Raw genomic sequence first — 23,752 nt, forward strand, 5'->3', positions numbered from 1 at the left:
TTATTTATTAGAAAGCAATTTGGAATGTATTTTTGGATCCTGATGGAAACTGCTTGGACATCAAACAGCAGAGAGGAATGTTACAATCATCCTGACACAAGTGTGAATTTATTTCATAAAACATCCTTTTTGTCAGAGCATTTAACAGAGTACGATCTCTTACAGAAAAGGAAGAACACATTTCCGTAATTATCATGAAGGATAAAAATTAAGCATATACTATGGAAAATGGAATGTGATGGTGATTCATAAGCAGTTTATCTTCCTAATAAAAAACAGTATGAAGCCTCTATACTGAGTCTGTGGCCAGTGGAATCTTTTTACTCCATATTTACTAGGGCTATATTCGTATTTATGTGAATTTAAACAGGGGAGTGGCAAGGGGTGTTTCATAACCTTATGGGTGATTACAGTTTACAGCCAAATTATCTACTGAATTATATTAGCTGAAATCAATGCCTTCCACTAGATGAACAGTCTGTTCCATAAAACCTTGACAGATAAAGCATTAATAAGTGTCAGAGCTGACTTGGTCAATCGAATGATTTGCTGACGCTTCTTTTTACCACAAGCCTGCACTTTCAAGTTTAGTGCCAAAGGTTCACTATATATATAGCTGAAGACAGCAAATAGATCTTTTTGTGCAGATTTCTGACTAGCTGCCTGTTTCATTATATCCTCACTGGGGCAGTGTCTTCAGTGTGGAAATTCTAAAGATGGTGAAGCTACAGTTGCCCAATCCTGGCCTGGAGGACAGGATCCCTTCCTATGACCAGCTTGAGGTCCTTGAGAAAGAGGAGGCAGACTCCAGACCAAAATGGGATAACAAGGCTCAGTATATGCTGACGTGCATAGGGTTTTGTGTGGGCTTAGGAAATGTCTGGAGGTTTCCCTATCTCTGTCAGAGCCATGGAGGAGGTATGTATTTAATATGTCTTAACTAACTTTGGCTATAAACTGGGTTTCATCTCTCATTTGGGAAAGTAAACGATGGAATATGTTTAGAGCAGTTCCTACTAGAACAGTGATGTTCATCTCTAGCAGGACGGATGGAGGAGGTTATTGCACAGGTTGTGAAGGTTGTTAGTGATGGATGAAAAGGAAGGGACTGTTTTTATTTTGGGACACAGGACAGATCACATCAGCCTTGCACTGTGAAGTATATTTTCTCAATCTAAAACTAACGTTACTTTAAATACATATGTATATATGTGTGTGTATATATATATATATATATATATACACAATGTATGTTTTAAAATATTAAACTAATTGTGAGTATGATTCTGGTCATGAATCCAAATGATCTTTTTATAATAGGATCCCCATTAGGTTTGAACTGTATCAGATACAGTCTCAGTTTGTGTAATATTTCATAGGAGTAACAGTGTGAAAGTAAACAAGAAGAATAAGTTTTTAGCAATTGGTGTTATTAGGCAATTTAAAGTCCAAATGTATGCTATTTACCATATATTTTACTGTGATTCCTTAAGGTTCAGATTAGGACTGAGTGACAATATTTAAATTTTTGTTTCACTGTTTTGTTCTTTGTTTTTTAAGATTATCTTGAACTCAGCCTTTGCTTAAATATTATAGTGCAACATAACCTTATCATTTTCTGACAGCCTTTTCTGTCCACTATCTACTTCTTATCTTCATTTCACTCTGGTATATGTTGAAAGTATTTTTTATTTTGTGATGCTTGATCTTGAAAGTAAATTTTTTTGCTTAAGGAACAGTATTTCAAAGAAATATGCACGAAATGTACACAATAAGATGTTTAAAAATTGCTCCTCATAGTCAGAGGAGAGACTGAGGAAGGCTTAGTGGGGTCAGGGATGTTTCACTACAGATGCAAGAAGAGATGCTTTTAGCATCTGCAGATCTTAAATCTCAAGATTTTCCTAGCATGGTCTTATTAAAGTAAATCTCAGTAGGGAAGCAGAGAGATTGGACCACATGCCCATCAGAGGTCACTTCCAGCCTCAACTATTCTGGGGTTCTGTGAGTGGTTCTGTGTGTTGAGAGTTTGGAGTACAAAATGAAGGTAATCTGCAACACAGCTAACTGGTATAACCAAAAAAGTTACAAGACACACACACACATATAAATCATAAGACCCTTTTCCTCAGGTCACAATTCTAATTTGAAAATGTGGGTGGATAGCTCCAGAGTTCATGGCACTCATTGGCTTCTCAGGGTCTTAGTCTTTGAAAGCAAACATTTCTTCCTCCCCAGGGTTGATTTACAGGCACTTCCCTGCTTTCCTGTATTTTCATTCCCTCTTATTCTAGCAGTGCAAAATGCACATGAAAAATGAACATACACATACAAAGAATTTGGCATGGACCATGGCTTTCTGACTGATGTCAGTGAAGATTTCTGAACTGCTTGTGTCAGTGCTGTGTTTTAATTTACCTTTTGGCAGCAATTACTCTTTTGTCTCATCATTCTGTGGCTTGTCCTTGCTCAGGAACTCTAACAACAGTTACCCCTGGTATTTTCCTTCCCTGGGACTCTCTCACTCAAACTTTCATCAGAAATTGAAAGGCAGAACATAGCAAAGAAATAACATAGCTGGCTCTGGGCTTAGAGCTGCTGTATATATGTATGATTCTGGAGCCAGACTTTCTACTTTCTCTATCAGTTCCTCTGCAGAATCCCAAATGCTGTGACTCCTATCAGTACATACAAGTGAGTAACAGTGGCATTAGAATCCATAAAAAGGATTCCTTAACTTCATCACATATGAGGGTGGAGACCTCTTTGTTCCCTGCTGTAAAGTGCACCCCAGTGTATTCTGGTAGGTCTAAATCCAACTCTTGCCACCACTGCCATCCTCTCATTACAGCTCCCATTCTCCAGCTTCTCCCTTCAGTAAGGAAAAAGAAAACAACAGATCTCAAAGTTCTCATTTCTGAAGAGGTTTTAGTGCTGAGACATTTCCCACCAACTGAGATTTTTCTGGCCCCTGCATCTTTAATTCCCATTTAGCCATGCTCAGAGAATAGCAAACACCCCACAGATGCAGCACGCTGCATCACCTTTGATTGCACAGACACTTTTAAATCTGGCTTCCGCTGCCTCTAGCTGGAGATTCATATTTAACAGAAATTTTCCACAAATTTTGTCAAAATAATGGTCAGAATGATTCATTCATCTTTGCATTTGTGTGAACCTTGGGTACTCAGGTACACAGATGTGCCTCCAACAGAGTAGGGGAAAACAGCAATGGTGTGCACCTTCTTCTGGGTTAATTAATACAAAGCATATACCACACTCATGAGTGCACTGAGGAAGCTCCATTTCCCTCTCATCTGTCCAGTGCCCTGCCCTTGGATGGTACATGTCTTCACGCTTTGTGTTTTCAAGATGTTTCTTTGCTGAATCCTAGATTCAGGGTGGCAGGGGGGCCTGGTGCTGCTCTTTCACTGGAGGCAAGGATTATGCTGCTCCTTGGTCTGTCCCTGACCACGACTGACCCTGCTATGATTTCATCAGAGTCCTAAAGCTCACTTTGGATATGACAGTGGATTATGGCCATGCATTAAGGCATTAAAAAAATACAGCTAGTTACCACACAGCAGAATTCCGCAGAGGATGAGAATAAGTCCCATGTTATCACATAAGTACAGATTGTCTCATAAAGTCATTGCAGAATCAAAGTTGCATAGACTACCTCATAAAAATAGTTTCTAATTTTTGAGGGTTGGCTTTCCTGTCTTCTTTCATTTTGAAATATGAGTTATCTGGATGAATGTTTGGAGCCATTTAGCACGGGTGGGATCTTGCAGCAAGGGTGTATGTAGGCAGCCATTATTTCAGCAAGGACATTGCAAAATGAGGCTGTGACTTGTTCACCTACGCTGTGAATTTGTGTTTGCACATTTTGTATCCCTCATGAAACGTAAACAGATTATAGTGAAGTATAAAATTTACCTTTGTAGTACTTATGTCTTCAAGGACAGTGGATTTTTTCTCTGCAGACTGACTGTAGTGAACGTAGTTAGGAGCACTGAGTTGTATATCTGTATTATTTTCAGATGTTTGAACCTACACCTAGAATTATCTGAGGGCTGTTTTTTCCTCCACGCAATGCTACAGTAGTGTTTTAACACTGTGGTATCCAAAGACATAAAAATGAGCCAGTAGCTACATAATTTACTTACTTTTGTAGTAATAGATGGTGAGCTTATAATTTTAAAAACAGAATATTGACCTAGTAGAATTTAGTAGAGTAAACCACATTTTTTTTCACATTTTTCCTTTTCACGTCTTTAGAGTTGTAAAAAACATCATTAACACAGGTGAACTTTTTTTTAATATACACACGATGTAAAAGCTACAGTGTTTGCCTCAGTGCTTTCACCAGCTTAATGAGATTGAAATTGATTTGATTGCTATCTCTGACGTTACCCATAGCTTTTGTTTAATTTTTCTTCAGCAACATGTCATTTAATCAACTGTTAAACTTTTTTTTTCTCTCTCATGAGCATAATAAAAAAGCGGATGTATATTTAATGTTTAAACCATCAATATTTTTTTTAAAAGGTCTTTAAGCATACAGTTTGCATCTGTCTACAGTAAACCTTGACATTCTGAAATGTGCCACATTGAACAAAGTGATAGTTATGGTATCAGTAATGGTATCAGTAATTCCTCACTAGTGCTGGTACCCCTACTACAGCTGAGGGCTAAGAATATGATGGTTTAGAAAAACATCTCTGCCTAAAGCCTACTTGTCTTCTCCCTTTGAGGACTTATTTGAAAGCAATAATATTTTTTTCAATTATACATTGAAACTCTCAGATTAAAGAGGGAGTAATAGCTATACAGATGTTCAAACCAAATACTGTATGTTCTGAAATACAGTACTGAAGCAGGATGAAAATCTATTATCTCAGCTGCAAGGTTTTCAGACTGGTAAGGTCGCTCATTTATATATATCTATATCTATGCAGCAGTTACTTTCAGATCATTGGTTTATTTGTTGGGTTCATAAAACTGTGGAAGCTTAAAAAGCATTGATTTTTTTTTTTTTAATGTCCCATATAGCAGCTTTGCAGGATCGTTGTTGCTTATTTTTCCATTACAGCTTTGTTCAGAGGTTGGAGAGAAACTGAGAGAAATGGAAAACACAGCAGAGTTGTATTTCTGAGCTGAGTGCTAGAATTGAACCTTGGAAAGAGAAAATTCCAAGAAAGAGAAAAAAGTGGCCTACATAACAGAGAACTGCCATTTTATTTCTCTTGAAATAAGCTGAAGTATTACTGCAGCTAAATATAGGGGGTGCTACTTATTTGAGCAGTTCTGACATGACACATCCTGTGTCTTTAAATCATCACAGCCACACATGGCTGCCCTTTCAAGCCAGAATTGTTTCAGTTGGTTTGGGTTGGTTTTTTTTTTTCACTTAGGGATGTAGATTCTGCACCACAGGTGTGTACACATGCCAGGTATTTTATGTCTGCGATAACAAAAGGGGTGGATAGAGCCCCACCTTCTTCAATTGAGTCCATCCCAGAACCTGAAATGTATTTCCCAGTGTTTCCAGGGTAGCAAGGAAGGTGGAGGAAAAGTCTGGAGTAAAGGAGGCTAAGGGGAGACCTTATTTCTCTCTACAACAGCCTGAAAGGGAGTTTGTAGCCAAGGGGGCATTGGTCCCTTTCCCCAGGTTACAAGCAATAGAATGAGAAAATATCCTCAAGTTGTGCCAGGGGAAGTTGAGATTGGATATTAGGAAAAAAAGGTTCCACCAGAATGATTGTCAGGCATTGGAGCAGGCTGCCCAGGGAGCTGGTTCAGTGACCATCCTCAGGTATTTAAAAGATCTATAGGTGAGGTGCTCAGGGACATGGTTTAATGGTGGACTTGGCAGTGTTAGATCAATGGCTGGACCTGATGATCTTAAGTTTTTTCCAACCAAAATTATTCTATTAAGGCATCTTTTCCCCTTTTGGTGACTATGAAAGGAAGGTTACAGAGTCTCTTTATCTGAATGCTCTGTCTAAGATGTGTCATTCTTGAAGACATCTTTTACTACATCTTAATAAAGGTCCCACTGTACATAACTCAAGCCCTTAGGAAACCTGATGAGGTTGATAGAGGGCACGTGGCATCTCCTGTCACTAATGAAGAGAGTTCAGTTCTGAGAGCCTGGAAGCAAATTTGATGGATTGTGGAGTCCACAGGGAGAATGTAGGGACAGTGCTATTGTTGCATCTCCCTGCCCTGGAGAATGAGCCATGATACCTACCCAGACTGCTAGAGCTGTGTGAGCAGAGGAACAATTTGCATTTAAAGTTTGCAAGACTGTCTCAAGCATAGAATTTGGAGCCCAAAAGAGAATAATACCAATCAGCCTGCTTTCTACCAAATGAAAAGCTGAGACTACCTTTGAATGCTTTTAAGGCTTTATAGGAAATAGCCTGATCTTACCTCCCTTTTGCTAACAGAGATGGTAAATAAATTAAAAAAAAAAATCCTTGACAGCTATAATAAGAAAAAAACGATCATAGATTGGAAGGACTATAAGGACTGTATATTTCCTTATGTAACAAGATCTTTGACCAGGGCAGGAAAAGTTCCAGTAAAGTTCTTAAGTGATCTTACTGTGACCTGATGAAAAAAAATGATGTGTGTCCTCTAGGAACAAAGATGGTTAAGCAATGCACCTTAGCAGAACTGCCAGACCATTCCTAAGTTTCAAGAGATAACTTAGAATCACTGCAAGCTGAGTTTCTCAGAGTGACCAACACATACTCTACGTGCAAATGAGGAGTATTTGGACCAGGCTGCTGTACAGATACATCTCCTGGACTTAGTTACTGCCATTGCTGAGGAAGGGCTTTAGCAGAGTGAATTAAGATTACACTACAGCAGAGACCTATCTGACATGCAAAAGGGCATATAAAAAGATCCAGATGTAGCAGCTGTATTCTTAGGAGATGTCTTGGGCTTTAAACAGAGACAATACTCTGGAACTGAAAATTGCTGCTATAAACACAATTATCTTGTCCTTATCTCATCTTATCCTCATGAGAACTCCTGTACAGAGTGCAACAGGAGGGCAAGTGTGTGCCAGCCTGACATGAGGTTGGAACACATGACCTATTTCCAGCAGCTAGCAGCTCCCTGCATTGATAAATAACTTTGTTTCTGTGAAATTCCAGAGCCTCTGTGTGTGAAAGTTATCCCACTGACTCTGCCATGTAGGAAGGAAGCCATCAGGATGTAGGGGGACAGATCTCAACAGTGAGAAGGCAGTCACTGAGTACTCTGCAAAAAATCCTCTTTTCAGTGATAGCAAAAATAAAACAGTTGGAACAAGTAACCATTGAGATAGGGTGGGGTATCAGTGGAGCACAATCTCCTTGAAGCCAAATCTGTACACACCACATTTCTTATCAGTTGGAAACTGGCCCTCAATGTCCATGCCAATGCATGTGCCAGCACACAGCAGGTCCATACAGGCAAAATGGGACAAACCTGTGGAGATTCTGGAAACTGAAAAGACAGAGGGAGTCAGATCCTTGTAGTGACCGAGTCTGACAAGTTTTAGTGAATCCCAGAAACTCTGCCAGCACTGGGAAACCACTTTTGCAACATACACAAGGACACCAGGGCCCGGGGAGCTTAAGAGCAGATCACAGTTTCTTTCAGCATCCAGCCACCAAGACATGGAGAGACAACTGTCCTGTTACATGTGACTTTAGTAGCTCCCCGTCAGTAATTTTGAAGAAGACAGAGAGGAAGAACTTTGTTTTGGAAGTGGCACTAGTCCCTCTAAATTTGAAATATGTCCTATATGTGAGGTACTCTAGGTGGCCCTGCTCTGGCAGGGGGGGTTGGACTAGATGATCTTTCGAGGTCCCTTCCAACCCCTATGATTCTATGATTCTATGATTCTATGTGAATAAACATATTCAGAAAGGCGCAAATCGGGAAGTGATTGCTTGAGCACTGATGCCATTTTTAATGTTAGAATCATAGAATCATAGAATGGTTTGTGTTGGAAGGGACTGTAAAGATCATCTTACTAGACCAGGTTGCTCAAAGCCCCATCCAACCTGGCTTGAACACTTCCAGGTGTAGGGACTTCCCTAAGCAGCTTGTGCCAGTGTCTCACTGCACCCACACTAAATAATTTCTAACTAATATCTAACTTAAATCTATTATTTTTCAATTTGAAACCTTTACCCCTCATCCTATCAATCCTTATGATATCAGACTGCAGTGCTAAATTTGAGTATGCAACAAGAGGAGTTCAGTTTCCTCAAATCTAGTATGGGCCACCATTTTTCATTCTTTTTGGCATCACAAAATAGCCCCTTTCCTCCTAGGCAAGAGACTACCAGCTTGAAGCTCCTACATCTAGCAGGTAGCTGCTCTCCAGTAGTGCAATGCTATTGTTCTTAAAAGGACTACATGGTGCCTGGAAAAGTGAATGTAGCTGAGATGTGAGAATTGGGGAAGAAAAACAATACATTGTCCCCCTTGGTGATGATGTCCCTATTCTCCATTTCCCAAGGTGACAGATTGGCACAGAAGGAAGAGAGGAAGAGTCACTAGAGTTGGAAGTTTATCAAACTTCTCTACAAATAACAACTGATAACACATCCTTCAGCTTTTCACTCATAAAAATGTATCTGAAGAGTTATTCTTCTATCTCTCATTTGAAACCTTTTTGAAAACTTTGAAACCAGTTTGTTGGTTTCTGCTTCTCTGGTGACAGCTTTAATGCATACAGGATGTGCTAGACTGCTTTTGAAAAGTGTAAAACTTTTAGTAAGAAGCTTTTGTGTTGATAAACGGCGTGCTTTACAGAAGTCTGAGAATATCATGTCTCTACAATTACAGTTTGAGAGTTAACTTCAACAAAAAATACATTTGCTGGTGCACCAGTGCTTAGTCATCCAACCTGGGATGTGGCACATATATTTTTCAAAGTGCTCAGCTTTTTATATGTTCAAACCTTCTGATTTTGATTACCAAGTCTTCAAAATGTCAATGAAAGACAGTTGAGTAAATAGCATTACCTTCATTTCATAGGAGTGGAAAGCAAAAAGCATAGCTGCCCAACTTCATTCTAATAGTGGCCACTTGAAAAAATGATATTGTTTTTTTAGCACACTTTATTGAAGTAGATGGTAAATGATGACTTTGCAGTAATGATGATTTCTAAAACCTTGATGTAGACAATATCAAGATGATACTCCCATGAAGAAGAAAAGCACATGGTTCCCTTCTTCAGAAAAAAATTAAACTGCCTTGAATTCAAAACTTGAATTCAAAACTAGTTTCCATTCTTCAAATTTATTCTTTAATGTGTTATCTGATTTCATTTTATACATGAGGAAGAAGTCAGCAAATACCTAAACCTGAACTGGTCTGCATTTTTTCATGTACTTAGATTATTTACTGCCAATGGCTAGGAAGTAAAAGACATTTTGCAATGACAGATAAATACATTTCTAATATGTAGCAATTTTCAAGCATTTGACTCTGCACTTTGTTATTTCACTGCTGTGTTATATGTTATCTCCATGTCCGAAATACACTTGGTTCAGGAAAAAATTAATTTAAAAAACTTATCCTATACTGACCAGCCTCATCAAAACTGACAAGGTTTGAACTCTGAACTTTAGATCTCTTCTGCTCATATATAAAATCAGTTGTACACAGTTGCCAGCTATTTATTGGTTATTTTATGCAGACAGTCTCCTGCCTAATCTTTTGAGGCATCTTGCTTAGTTCATTCAACCACTTTACATAATTTGTAATGATTCACAATTATAAAACTATAATCTTTTGCAGAAGAAAAATGAAATGGTTTCAGGGAAGTGTCTACCTTTGCCCCACTTGCAATCCAAAGGTGGATTCTTCAAAGCTTAACCTTGGGAGTGTGTAATTAGTGTATATGTTTGTCACTTGGTAAGAGTAAGGATTCCCAGCTGAAACCACACATGCAATGAGTCCCCTGCTTGGGCAATGGGGCAAAAGCTTTGTTCAGAAACTGGAGAAGGGTTTCCACGAGTATGCTTACAACTCAACTCACTTACTGTTTCAAAATCCCTCAGAACTGAATTTTGCGTTTTATTGTAGTACTTACTGATTAAAGCATCTTTTTTTTTTTTTTTTTTTTTTTTATCCTTTTCAGGAGCCTTCATGATCCCCTTCCTGATATTGCTAATCTTAGAGGGGATCCCTCTGCTTCACCTTGAGTTTGCCATTGGTCAAAGGCTGAGGAAAGGCAGTGTGGGTGTCTGGAGCTCTATCCATCCTACCTTGAAAGGGGTTGGTAAGTCTGAAGGGGATACAAAAAGCCACCTGAGAAAGCACAAGTTCTGAACAGATAACTTTAAGAGCAAAGATTCATTATTTTATTCTGGCATGCCATAAGAGATTCCAGGATCTATTCCTTTTCCCTTTTTACAAACTTTCCACTGACAGGTCACACTCATCATGATAAGGCACTATGACAATTTTGTATCCATGTTCCCAGGTCTGTAGGTCTAGTTAAAACCTTTCCCTAGGTCGTAACCAATTCAGGGCTTAAGATATATTTTCCTTATTGTCTGGTTTTACAATATACAATTTTTTTTCTGTAACTTCTCTATGGATAAATAATATTTTAATCATTCTATAATCCTGTCTACCAGACTTCAGATCCATGCAATGTTACTTTCTTACATCTGAGAGAGGTACCAGGCTAAAAGCCATAGAGACAGAACCTTGCAAAAAATACTTCTTCCCACCCATGTTAAACTTCTAAGTATTCAAACACTCCACCTGACGATATATTAAAAACAGCATAATGCACACAGCATTAAAAACTTCACACATACCTCATTGCACGGGAAACACAGGAGACACCATCTGGACAGCAGAAAACACTGGGAGAGTGACCAAGCACTGGCACAGGCCATGCAGGGAAGTTTTGCAGTCTCCATCCTTAAAGATGTTCAAAATATGCCTGGACATGGTCCTGGATAACCATTTGTGTGTAGCCCTGCTGGAGCAGGGGGTTGGACAAGATGATCTCGAGAGGTTCCTTCCCCCACCAGCAGTTCTGTGGCTCCGTGATTATCACACACTTCATGGGAAAGAAATGCCACAGTTAGGACTCTTGTTGGCATCCACTGCATCTGCATATCAGTTACAAATGATATTTGCTGATTGCATCTGAAATGTTTCAAAATTTTTCAGAACCCAAGAGCCCTCAGGAGCTAATGATTAGCTTTTGTGGTCTGCCAGAGAAGTCACCAAGGGTTGATGACTTAGGGATGAGTGGAGAAGGAGAGACACAAACTTGAATCCTGCACCTTTTCACAGGCTGTGCCTCCTGGCACCTACCCCATCCTATAGAATGAAGATTAGCCAAACACATCTGATGAGCTCTGCAGTGGCATTATGGAAGGGGAAGATAATCTGGGTCTCGTTTAGGCAAAATCCCAAGTCAGCTGGGACCCAGCATCCCACACTCCCTGGATATCTGAGGGCAAAACTGTGAACAGGAGTGTGTACTGTCTGTAAGGAGATAATCCACCCATAATGTTGGCTCCTAAGTGGGTTTCAGCTTCAATCCTAGAGTAGTTTTAGGCTGTACCTCCATCTAGGACTCACCCATCCAAATCTTAATACTTAAGTAATTAAACCTACAACTATAATAAAGGAGACGGAAAAGTTTACAAACCAGGTAATCAGGGCAGGAAGGAGAGGAGGGAAAGATTAAGACTCCTATTTTGATAAGTTTTAAAGACAAGAAAACTGGAATTTACATTCTGTTATTTTTTTTTTTTTTTTTTTTTTTTTTAGGCATAGCAGCAATGTTTGTATCCTTCCTGGTGGGTTTATATTATAACACTATTATTGCCTGGGTAATGTGGTATTTCTTCAACTCCTTCCAAGAGCCCCTGCCTTGGAGTATCTGCCCTCTCAATGAAAACAGAACAGGTACCTCTTGTGAAATAATATACTTTGTTGTGCAGCATATTTTTCTGCTTCTAGCAAGTAGCCTAATTGACTCTCTTTCTGTAAAACAACAGCAAGGCATGGCAGTTCTGTCAGGAACATTTTGCTGTTTTAATACTTGTGTTATATAAAAAATCACATTATACAAAGTGTGATCACTGCTTAATCTTTGAGACAAACTTTGACTTTTTAAAAGAAACTTCAGAAATTATTTTGACAGATGTGTTCACATACAGAATATTCACAACGTGCAAGTCTAGCATAAGCATTAACATTTTGAAGAGTCAGATAATTTGGTTCATCCATCTCTTAACTCACAGCCCTCTGTTAGCGTATTGAAAAGGAGAGGGGAAAAAAAGGTATGAAAAATCCATATGAAACATCTGTGTCTCTCAATATAACAACAGGTTATAGCCCCTTGGAAACTGCTGGGTGATAGCAGCTTTGTTTTCTGTAGTCAGCCTTGCACATACCCATATGAAGCAGGTTTTTCTGGTGGGCCACTGAACAGCTCTTCATAGGTCTTTGCTCCTCTTCTCCCAAAGTATAAATATCCTCATAGAAGGGCAGCCCAGGGCAGAATACTGCACAGGTCAGTGCATTGCAGGCAGCTGAGAATCCAGCTCAAGCTGACAAGACCTTCAACAATGTCCCACAGAACATAAAGACAAAGTTTTGCTGATCTGAATTGGCTGTGAGAGGGAAGAGCTGCCCAGCTGCAGGAAGTTGTGGGCTCGTGCCAGCACTTCCTCAGGCAAGAAAGAGCAGGATGCAGGTGGAAAGCCCCAAATTTTCTGTTGTTTGGTTTTGTTGTTTGGTTTTTTTAAAGGCAAGGTAGGAAGCATACAATCATTGAAAAATTTCTGCCCATCTGCTGGTTTTTTTCTACTAAAAAACCCTGTATTCTGTGCAATATACATAAACTCATGCTCAGAATTCCTCTCCAAACTTTCTGAGGCAAAAGAGGCTTTTAACCTCACATTTTTGTAGGAGAAAATAAAATTATAAAGATAGAAGAGTTTCTGAGTGAGCATTAAACATTTTATCTGCATGGTTTAATTAATAGAAATAAATATAAAATCTATATTAAAATACCTGCTAAAGAATTCTCTGTTAAATCTCTCATTTTTCTATGAAACTGACTTCTAAGAGGCTGAATTTTACCAGCACAAAATCTGTTGTCATTAGGCAGTATAATTTAGAGCACTGTTGTTTATTTTTTAACTTCCTCTATTTTTTCCCCAAGAAAATAAAAGACATACAGAATAACAATGATTTTGTGTTTACAGATTACCTAGAAGAGTGTTCCAAGAGCTCTCCTGTAGATTACTTCTGGTACAGAGAAACATTAAACATCTCCACTTCCATTGACAATTCAGGCAGAATACAGTGGTGGCTTTTGTTATGTTTAACATGTGAATGGGGTGTATTGTATCTGTGCACAATCAGAGGCATTGAAACAACAGGAAAGGTACTCTTTTTTTTTTTTTTTATGCTATGATACTAATTATGCTGCTATTATTCCTTATTTGTACAGATTTAATCATACTGTAGAAACTTTTTCTTGAATAATTTCATGTCTCATCACTGAAGCTGCTTTTTGAAGAAGGAAGCTGAATGAAATGGAATTTGATTTGATTTGATTTGATTTAATTCAATTTATGTGGGGATTTTTGTGAGCAATTCATCTTCCTTATCCTTATGGGTGCTAGTAAAACACTTTTTAGTTTGATGTTACCACCCTAATATTTACCTCTAATGAAGGACCAAGGGATACTGCAGCCATTCTTCCCTTTAAACCATGCATGTACTGGTTTATTTGGGATTGTGCTAGTCCTTAATGTTATTGCTCTAGAAGACTGACCAGTGTTGTGCTTCCCAGCAAAGCCCTAAGAGCCCATCCCTGCTTCTGCAGCGTCAACCTGATCTCAGGCTCTGCATCACTTTTATGCTGCTTTTGAATCATCCCAGTTGAATTTCAACTGTGACAATTTGTCACAGTTTGTAAAAATGCCTGTTATTTACATGTCTGTAAAAATGTTTATTATATAAAAAGGTACTGCCCATACTGTTTCACCCAAGCATAGTTTTCTGTTGTATATTAATTGTGACTTGGTTGAAATATGCCAGTGTTGCCAATGGCAGTGCCTTATTTATCCCTCTCTTCTCTGCAACCCTATTTTTATCCAGGTGCTCTGTCTTATTTAAGAGTTTTATTTACATGCTTCTGTGCAGGCTGTGTATGTAACATCAACTCTTCCATACCTTGTGCTTACCATTTTCCTAATCCGTGGCTTGACACTGAAAGGAGCAACAAGTGGAATTGTCTATCTCTTCACCCCCAATGTAAGTCACTGCATGGCTCATCCCCTAGTTTCTAACTATCCCTCAGGCACCTGTAAAATCTGTATAGGTAAATCCTTTGCATCAGATGTAAAATATACATATATATACACATTCTCACTCCACACCATGATAGCTTACAAAAAAATGGAAAATTAAACACAGGGCAATTCAAGTGGTTTGGTGAAAGGCAGGCTTGCATTCTTTTCCTAGGATGTCCTGAAGGCTCATTAGGGATGAGTCTAATTTTTTAAAGTTATAATTTTTAAAGTTTTTAAAGCTGCAGCAATTGTGCAATGAGAGTAGGACCCACATGTATTGGTCTGGCTCTGCAGAAAAAAAAAAAAAAAAAAACACAACCTAAGAGAATGGTTTAACTGCACAACAGATTTTAAACAAACTAAAGGGAGATTCATTATCTATGAGAAGACCTCTGAATGGTCACTATTAATTCTAAATAATTCCAAAACCTTTTTGGAAACAGGCATGGCAGCTGTCAGCTAGGAAAAGTAATTTATCAGTTTTCAATATACTTGCAGAAAACCTGCAGATTGATTTTCTTTTTGAAATAGAAAGTAAGTTTGACAAACAGTGTTGACCTATTTATTAACATTCTTCAGAAATGGAGAATTCTACATAGTTAATGTTCTTGGTTTACTTACTGCTTTTCATCCCACATATTCAGTCTAAATAGCAATGTTGCATATGCTTAAAGCTGCGTGATTCCTCAGGTTGAAGAGCTGGCTAACCCAGCGACGTGGCTGGATGCGGGTGCTCAGGTCTTTTACTCTTTCTCCCTGGCTTTCGGAGGCCTCATTTCTTTCTCCAGTTACAATTCTGTCCAGTAAGTATCCAGGAAAAAAACAAATTTTATACGAGTATTTTATTCTTTCAAAGGAAACATGCCCACTTCTGCCCTGTCAGTACACAGTAGTTGGGACTGGGACAACATCCCCTCAGCAATGTAAGGCACATTTCGGATCCTAGCTCTCTCAAGCCAAGATTTCAAGCCCTGATACTGTCTGACTTTCTGCAGACAGATGCAGAGGGAGAGAGATGGGGATCTGCTGCCCACAACCAGCTGAGGAGCAGGAGCTTTTTTTGTGGGAGTGCTCAATGCATGGTGATGCCCTTTGTCTCCATGCTGCCAGAGCTGGGTAGTAGTGCACACATTTCAAAGCGATTTACAGACCACTCTTTAATTCTTTAGTATATAAGAGATTATACCTCTTGAAAATTTGAAATTAAAATTCAGTTCCTTCCTTTATACATGCAGTGGGGACAAGGAAGAGGTGGAGTATGAACTCCCATCACCCAGGGCATGACCCAGGTAGCAAATTACGATCTGGTGCTATATTCTACACTCACCCTCCCAAAATGTTGGAGCAACCACCAGTGTTTCTTGGTGCTTGCCAAGCCTTCAGCACTCTCCTCATGAAAGACAAACTGTGTGGCATTCTCTGAACCTAATGTTATAGATGAATGTCTCTGAAATGTTTTGGGTACCTGGTTCAGGGATGTATTGAGAAATCTGTGTTTCAGTTTTGGATCAGGTTTCACCACACATTCCAGTCAGCATTTCAGTCACCGATGTAATTCTCTTCCACCACTCTTCATTTCAGATGGTTTTCCAAAGTTCATCTGGAACTTTGTTGCCTGTGAGTCTCAGTGTGAGGTGACAAGCCTTTGCTTCAGATTCAAGTCAATGTTCCCACAGCCATGAGGTACAGGGCTGAGAGAATGTTCTGCATTCTTCCCAAAGACCCAAAGAAAAGAGCAGTGTCCTTCTGCTTTTCCAACACACAGGGCTGTGATGCCAGGCCACGTTCCTTCAGCTCTCAGTAGTTTGTGACTTAAGAAACAAGCTGCAGAAAGTTGTGAAATTCCCATGGAGATGTAAGAAAAAAAATCTTCTGTAGTGTGACACTGTGGTGGTGGTCACCTGCAGCCCAGCATCAGGTGAACCAGATGTGAGTGACTCTGCTCTAAGATGGCTTGGGGGTACACACATCTCAGGAAATAGTTGAGGTTTTGATGCCATCAGAGATTCGCTCATTCATAACAAAGAGGAGCTTGAGCATCTTGCTTTCTGTGAAAGAAATAAATATTCCTGCCAAGATTCTCCCTGAGAATCTCATATTACTGTGAAAATTCTGACATGAGGGTACAGCTAGGAATTTCCATGCAGTGTCCTCCACCCACTGGAAACTATGGATGCTATAAGTGAGGGAAGGTGACAGTATCACAGGTCTTGGCTGAACAGGCTTCTCTTCTCTTTCCTCTGAAGAGAGATCAGAAAATTAAACAGACAACATCAAGTTAATCTCAGTGGTCCTCTCTTGCCCAAGAAAATACAATATCTAGAGCTTTACAGCCTTCTCATAAAGCCATTAACTATTTTAATATTGATTCTTTATCTCCTCCATCAGATGGAAGTATCTTTCTGCCTCTGTAATATTTTCACTTTAGCACAGATTCATTGGAAAGAAGTGGCCACAGCAGTGGTCTCTACCAAGAAGTTTAACTTCTACAAGGGAACAGCAACAAGCTGCCTGACTTTATCAGCATAACATTCCATACTATTCCCAAAACTTAAAGGCATTTTTAGCTATGTCTTTGTCAATGGTCAAACAAACAAAAACAAAATGGTTCCAGATGCTCTTCACTATTACAGCTTCACCATACTGAGCTGTTATGGAAGCTTTTGGTCTCTTTTCCCTTCTTTCTGAATTCCAACCCAAATCTTTCACCTTGTAGCAGAACACCCCAGCAGCTAAGACAGAGCCTAAGGCAATATGTGTCTGCACATATGCAGGCCCGGCATGAAAAAGAGGAGACATACATTTTTGCCTCTCATGTTTTACTTTCCATGAGCCAGACACAGAAACAACCCAGGCAATTATTCCTTATGAATAGGATTATTTTAAGGGGACAGGAGGGGGAAAGTACAGATATTAAACTGGGTAAGACATCAAGTTTTAATTTAATAAATCCATCTTCAACAGCTGTACTTGTATTTTGTTAGAGAGCATACTGCTGTACTTATGTGTCTGCAGACTACTTTTGTGTTAGTCTCGCTAGTCAGCTTTTTAGTATTTATTTTGGCAATGTGCTTGAAATTCATTTTTTCCCTCTTTGAATTGCAGCAACAACTGTGAGAAAGATGCCCTGATTATCTCAATCATCAATGGTTTCACATCCATCTATGCAGCAACAGTCATATACTCCATCATTGGATTCAGAGCCACAGAAAGATATGATGACTGTTTTAACAGGTAACTTATTGAAAAAAAAAAATAAATCCAGAATACACTGGTATTATTGGGCTGAGGTAGCTCCATAATCATGATCATAATGACTTTATAATTTCTGAGCAATTGCAACTTGATGAGTAAAATGAATACTGAGGATACTGACAAAAATTTCATATTTCTTGTATTTCCCTTTTTCAGAAACATCCTTACTCTGATTAATGCATTTGATTTGCCAGAAGGTAATGTAACCCAAGATAACTTTGAACAAATCCAGCAGCTTTGTAACTTTACTGATCCCGTGACTTTTGCAAGCCTGAAGTTTGAAACTTGTAATCTGGAAACCTTCCTGAATGATGTAAGTGTAACACTTTGACTCATGTTTATACTGCAAATATGGTAGGAGTGCACAGCAAATCTTTAATTTCCTAGAAATTAAAAAATTTCTTTATGAGGTTATTGTTTGGTTTTGGTTTTTATTTTCACTGATTGATTGCAGTTGTCTTGAAATGCACTTGAACTGAAGAATTACTTTTACTTTTTAAGAGACAAACTGTTTAATTTCTCTGAAAAATATCAGCAATCTATCAGAATAGTAGCTAAACCCCCAGGTGTTCTAGGCTGGACTCAGGTAGCTGGGAAAATAGCTGCAGGTATTTCTCAGGAACTGGGTGGCTGCAGCTGTGGTGGGAGAAGGATCTTAAGGAAGAGAGTCTGAGAGCAAAGAATCAATTGAAGCAAGACCTGTCCTGATCAAAAAGTGTTACAGCACAGAAAGGATGGGCCTTGATAAGAAGGTGAAAAAAAATCACACGAAAAATTAATTGCATGAACCTTTTGGGTTTGTTTTTTGTTTGTTTAAAAGGTAGTGAATTACAAATGAAAATAGGTGTCCACAAAAACACATGAACTAAGTTTGCATTGTGATTACAGTATAGATTTTGCTGAATTAGGATATCTTTGTGGAAACATAGCAGAAATTTTGTGCTATGGAGTAGCATACACCAAGCCTAGTGTTTACCAATGTAAATTTAAGTGCTGAGTGATGTTAATGAGTCTAATTTTCAACCTTCTGAAATCTTCCTCAGGGAGTCGAAGGAACTGGCCTGGCCTTTATTGTCTTCACTGAAGCCATCACCAAAATGCCTGTTTCACCTCTGTGGTCCATCCTTTTCTTCACCATGCTCTTCTGCTTGGGTTTGTCATCTATGTTTGGAAATGTGGAAGGTGTGCTTGTACCTTTACAAGATCTTAAAATTATACCCCCCAAAGTGCCTAAGGAAATTGTTACTGGTAAGTTGCTTTTTAGAGACAAGTGACCTCCCCCCCACCACAGGGAATAGTTTATATGCTGAAAAATCAACCCACCACCCATCTGCTTTCTGATCTGGCATGATCCTAAGATTCCTAGATAATCTGCTGAAGGTTTTTTCACATCCCCAAATGTGGGCAGCTTGGGTGTGGTACCTTCTGAACCTACAGAGAGCTGCTCACACTGAGGCTTGTCCATCAACCTGCTCATGGTGGTTTTCATCTTCTCCTGTGGGAAGCTGGAGAACCTGAGTCCTTCACCTCACCTGGGCTGGATTTGTCCCAGTGCAATGTTGTCCCACTGATTAGGGAGCAGAGGATCTGTTTTCTCTCCTCAGCCTTCTTCCATTTTGCTTGTGGCATCTCCATCTGTGCCATTTTTAGGAGAGTTTTGCCATTTTACCTGAGTAGTAGCAGGCCTTGCCAGAGCATCATTAAAACAAAGCATTTTCCTTCAGGCTGCAAATGAATTAAAAGTTACTTATAAAGCTTTCTAGCTACTGGAGAAATGTCTTACTTTTTTTCTTTTTCTTTCTTTGCCTAAATGTGCTATTTTGGATTTTTTCTTCACAGGTCTCATTTGTATTGGGTCCTATTTGCTCGCTTTCATTTTTGTATTAAGCTCTGGTAATTACTGGCTGGAGCTATTTGACAGTTTTGCTGGATCTACTCCCTTGCTAATAATTGCATTTTGTGAGATGTTTTCAGTGGTCTACATCTATGGAATAGACAGGTAAGAAACACAAGCTAAGCACTGCAAGAAACCAGTGCATAAACTGATTAGTTGTAAGTCTGCAGTCTTGCTACACCTTAATGCAAGTAATTTCTGTTCTAGAAACCACTGAAATTACTCAAAATTACTTTAGGTTTTGTTATTGATTCTAAAATAGTTGTAAACACGCAAAAAATAATGCTTTGTCAAGTGTATGTTGGGGATTTTTATTTGTACATGGAAGCTTCCCGCTTTGCTATTAATACATTACAAACAGATAATGCTCTAGAGCAATCATCTAAAATAAACACATCTCTAACATATTGCAAGAGAGTACTAAGCCTTACAAATGCCCTAGAGTATGATAATATGAATGCAAAGATTTATTTTTTTTTAAGTAGGCATCAGAAAAAAGTGTGCAACAGTTATAGAATGCCACTGTTACACATTTACATTTTAAATTTGGTGGCATTTTCAATAAATTGTCTTCAGGATAACTGCATCAAACATTTAAGTAGCAGAAGAAAAGCACAAGCACGTTGGCACTGAGCTGAAAGTTTAAAACAGAGCTGTACCCCAGGAGTGGTTAAAGCAAATGATGAAGAAACTTGCCCAAAGCAGGGATCTCCATGCAGGCTGCAGCTACTATTTTACAACAGGATGCAAATCCCAGGCTACTGAGATATGTTTATCAGTTTTAGCAGTGAGTAATTATCCTATCAACTTTCTAGAGGTATAATAAATCAAATCTCACCATCTTTCTGTTTATAACTGATACGTAAATAACATTAAAAAAACGTGGGAACTTGAATCACCCATAGGTTTTCCTTGAACCTGTGCCAGACCCTCCAGCTGGGCTCCTCTTGGCAATGGGGTGAATGTCCTTGTGGTTTGTCTTTCCATGCTGAGAGTTTTATATTACCTGAGGAGGTATGAATCGACATCAGTAAATCAGACAAGTGGAGGGAATACCCTAGCGAAAGGTCAGAAAAGTCTGGGTGGATTACTTTCCTTTCCCTTTTAAATCTCCAGACACTTTGCAAACTCAAGTTAAAACTATTCCCAACACATACAAATTGTCTGAGGCCATAGGGGCACGGAGACTGATTCAGAAAAGAGCAGCAGGCCAAGTTTTCATGTTCCTGGCCACTACACATTGCTGTAGCTCTTTGAGTGCAGAGCTTACCAGGCTACCTAATGGTGGTGTTAGTTGCTCCAAATGAATTTCTGTGCCTTTTTTTCTGGGAAAGGATCATTGGTAAAAAGAGAGGAGCTCTCCTGCTTGAAGGAGAACTTATGTGTTGACACTTTCAGGTGAACTACAGCTGGACATGCTCTGTAGTCAGCACATGAGGCTCCATATAGTTTTAAAAATAGTATCTAGATCTTACAAGTTAGGAATGAAAAGGTAAAATAAATCTCCGTAGTAATTGAAACTCAGCTGGAGTTGTCTGTTGTTCATAGCTGTGGGACCAACTGGGTACTCTCCCTCCGACTTAGTCCTGTAGGATAGACAGAAAAGCCAGACAAGAGGACCAAAAATAGAAGCCACAAACTTCCAATGTAATTCTATTTTTAAGAAGTGTGTGCACATGGTGCTGCATCATATGTAGAGGTCATCAATTGGTTCAGGACTGATGCAAATTCTATCATTCTGAATGTAGGGACCATTTTTTTTGTGGAGACATTGCTGCCCCATTGTCCACTGTGTGGATCAATAACCCGAATAACACATTTTTAGGTATCCTTAATAAAGCACTGTTAAATACTGTTTCAGTACTCAACCTGATAGCACTGGTGGAAATGAAAATTACGTAAAATATGCATAGAATCTAATTTATAAAATTACTCCAATTTGCTTTTGCTCTGAGATGCTAACCAAAAAATCCTGAAACAGTACTGCAATGTTACAGAGGAAGTCCATCTGCATTGATTGACTCTTCTGTGCTGACTTCTTGAAGAAAGCACATTTTCAAAAAGAATTCTCCTGATTTACTTTTTAGAACCATGAGTTAAAAACTTCTAGCCTGGTTACAGCAATATTGACCTTAATTTGAACTACTTAGGTCTAACTCCTGCTGTTGTTATTGTTCCTGGTTTCACACTGGCATTAGCAAAGTCCTGGAAAGCACAGCTACATGTAGTTTGCACTTTCCTGTTTATGAGCAGGCACCCTTTGATCCTGACCCATTTTTACGGCCCTGAACTTCCTGTTTTTGTTTCTAGGTTTAACAGGGATATTGAGTTCATGATTGGACACAAGCCCAATTTTTTCTGGCAAGTTACCTGGCGATTTATCAGCCCTCTCATTATGTTAGTTATCTTCTTCTTTTATTTTGTGGTGACAGTCAACAAGGAACTGCTCTATAGCATTTGGGATCCTAGCTATGTGAGTATGCAAACAAAATACTTGTTTACAATTATTATATATATTCTTCTTTAATGTAAGAGTCATAGTCTGTTACATTCATATCCCATTTGAAACAGTTTACAGGTTAAAAGCTTACTACGAAATATGTAGTAATAATAAAAAATAAAAATTTGAAAAGTAAGTCCTAAATTAGATGTGATGCCTGCTGCTGGTATATAGTGACAACTGAGGAGCTTTTCTGAAGCGGAGATAACCAAAACATAAGTCCAGTTGTCAGGTGAAGGTGAAACAGATGTCAGTTCCCCAAGTGACATAGAAGAGATGGAAATGTCACAAACTTTCTATGTTGACAAAGGACCAAAACTGTGAAAAAAATTTTGACTTTGCACTTGTTTCTGTGTGTGTTTAAAATCACAGCACTGCAGTAGTGCTGGTTACTCATCACTGACAGAAGAAATTAATATTAATTAGTATTAATACCCAGACCTCTTCTTTCCTCTTACAAATATATTGGTATTATTTAAATTATAATTTCAGCAATAAGGGATCTACTCTTTCTTTTCTCACCTGTTGAATAAAAAGCTGTATGTGGTACAGAGAAGGGCCTATTAGAAAAAATGTGGGTCCCATAATTTTTTGTCCCCTACTTCTCTTCCCTGCCTTTCTAGCTTTGCTTTTTTGTTCTCTGACCTTATACCAGATGTCATCCTTGAAACAGAAACAATCATGCAGCACACTTAATTTGTAAAGATTAATTTTCATTTGCATGAGACAGACAGAGGAGGAAAGAAAGGAAGATTCCTTTCTCCTCTTCTCCTTGGCAACACCACTTCCACTTTCAGCCCTCCTGCAATCTTCAATTTCATCCTTCCCACCCAAAGGTCATTTATTCACTAAGCCCTGGTGGCCTGTTAGTCCCCAGCCCCAGCCTCACATTCCCTTTTGCCCAGGAAATGTGCTAGGAGCAGTCCCTCCAGTCTCTGTTCCTGGATCTTGCTTCTTCCATACCATCCTCTCTTCATCACTCTTAAGTAAAAATAACTCCAAAACAGCTGAGACCAGAAAGCCTTGAGCTGGAAACTGCTGTGGAATTGGCATATTATTGTGCTATTATGGCTAGATACAGCTCTGATTACATTTTTTTGACCTGTTGAATTATTGAATGTGTGCATGTTCCCATGTATTTGCTCCTCACAACTTTCTCCAATCTGACTGTTTGCTTTGTTAGGAGGAGTTCCCCAAAACACAGAAGAAAGAATATCCCAGCTGGGTGTATGCTATCATTGTAATCCTTGCTGGAGTGCCCAGCTTGGTCATCCCCACCTTTGCCATCTACAAAGCCATCAGGAACTACTGTCAGAATAAAAGTGATCGTACAGGACTTATAGTCTCCTCATCTGAGACCTCTGTTAATGGAAACCTAAAGTATTCAGCATAAAACCATTTAAAAATGTGGAAGAATGCTTTATCAGTGAGAAGTGTAAAAATATATACATATCATTTTAAGAACCCAGAGTTAATTTTCTTTTCATAAAAGGATCGCTATGTTTGGCTTCCAGGTAAACATTTGTTTACTTAATATTGCAATGTGCCATGAAGAGTTAATGGCATGGAAGTTAATCCTGGAATCAAACCAGCCACATTTCCCAGCAATTGGGCACCTGTCCAAATCATGTCTTCTTTTGGTTTTGAAGCCAGCTTTTTTAAAACTGGCTTGCAGTTCTCTGTTTGGGGCTGCAATGAGCTTGACATGCCATAAGTGACTCTTCCATGTGCAATCATTGTGGGTGG

The 23,752-nt window shown here is 38.9% G+C and overlaps 1 protein-coding gene across 1 annotated transcript; it reads left to right on the forward strand.

The window, feature by feature from the left end:
* Positions 1–690: 690 nt before the first annotated feature.
* SLC6A19 (solute carrier family 6 member 19) lies at positions 691–23,425 on the forward strand. Its single transcript, XM_030444760.1, has 12 exons — positions 691–918; positions 10,160–10,300; positions 11,818–11,955; positions 13,263–13,444; positions 14,209–14,319; positions 15,048–15,160; positions 17,463–17,591; positions 17,769–17,925; positions 18,656–18,860; positions 19,452–19,611; positions 21,817–21,979; positions 23,190–23,425. Exons 1-12 carry the CDS (start codon positions 717–719, stop codon positions 23,397–23,399), a joined length of 1,911 nt encoding a protein of 636 aa, XP_030300620.1. The 5' UTR covers positions 691–716; the 3' UTR covers positions 23,400–23,425.
* The last annotated feature ends 327 nt before the right edge of the window (positions 23,426–23,752 follow it).

This window comes from Calypte anna, chromosome 2 (assembly GCF_003957555.1).
Source record: "Calypte anna isolate BGI_N300 chromosome 2, bCalAnn1_v1.p, whole genome shotgun sequence".
Lineage (NCBI taxonomy): Eukaryota > Metazoa > Chordata > Aves > Apodiformes > Trochilidae > Calypte > Calypte anna.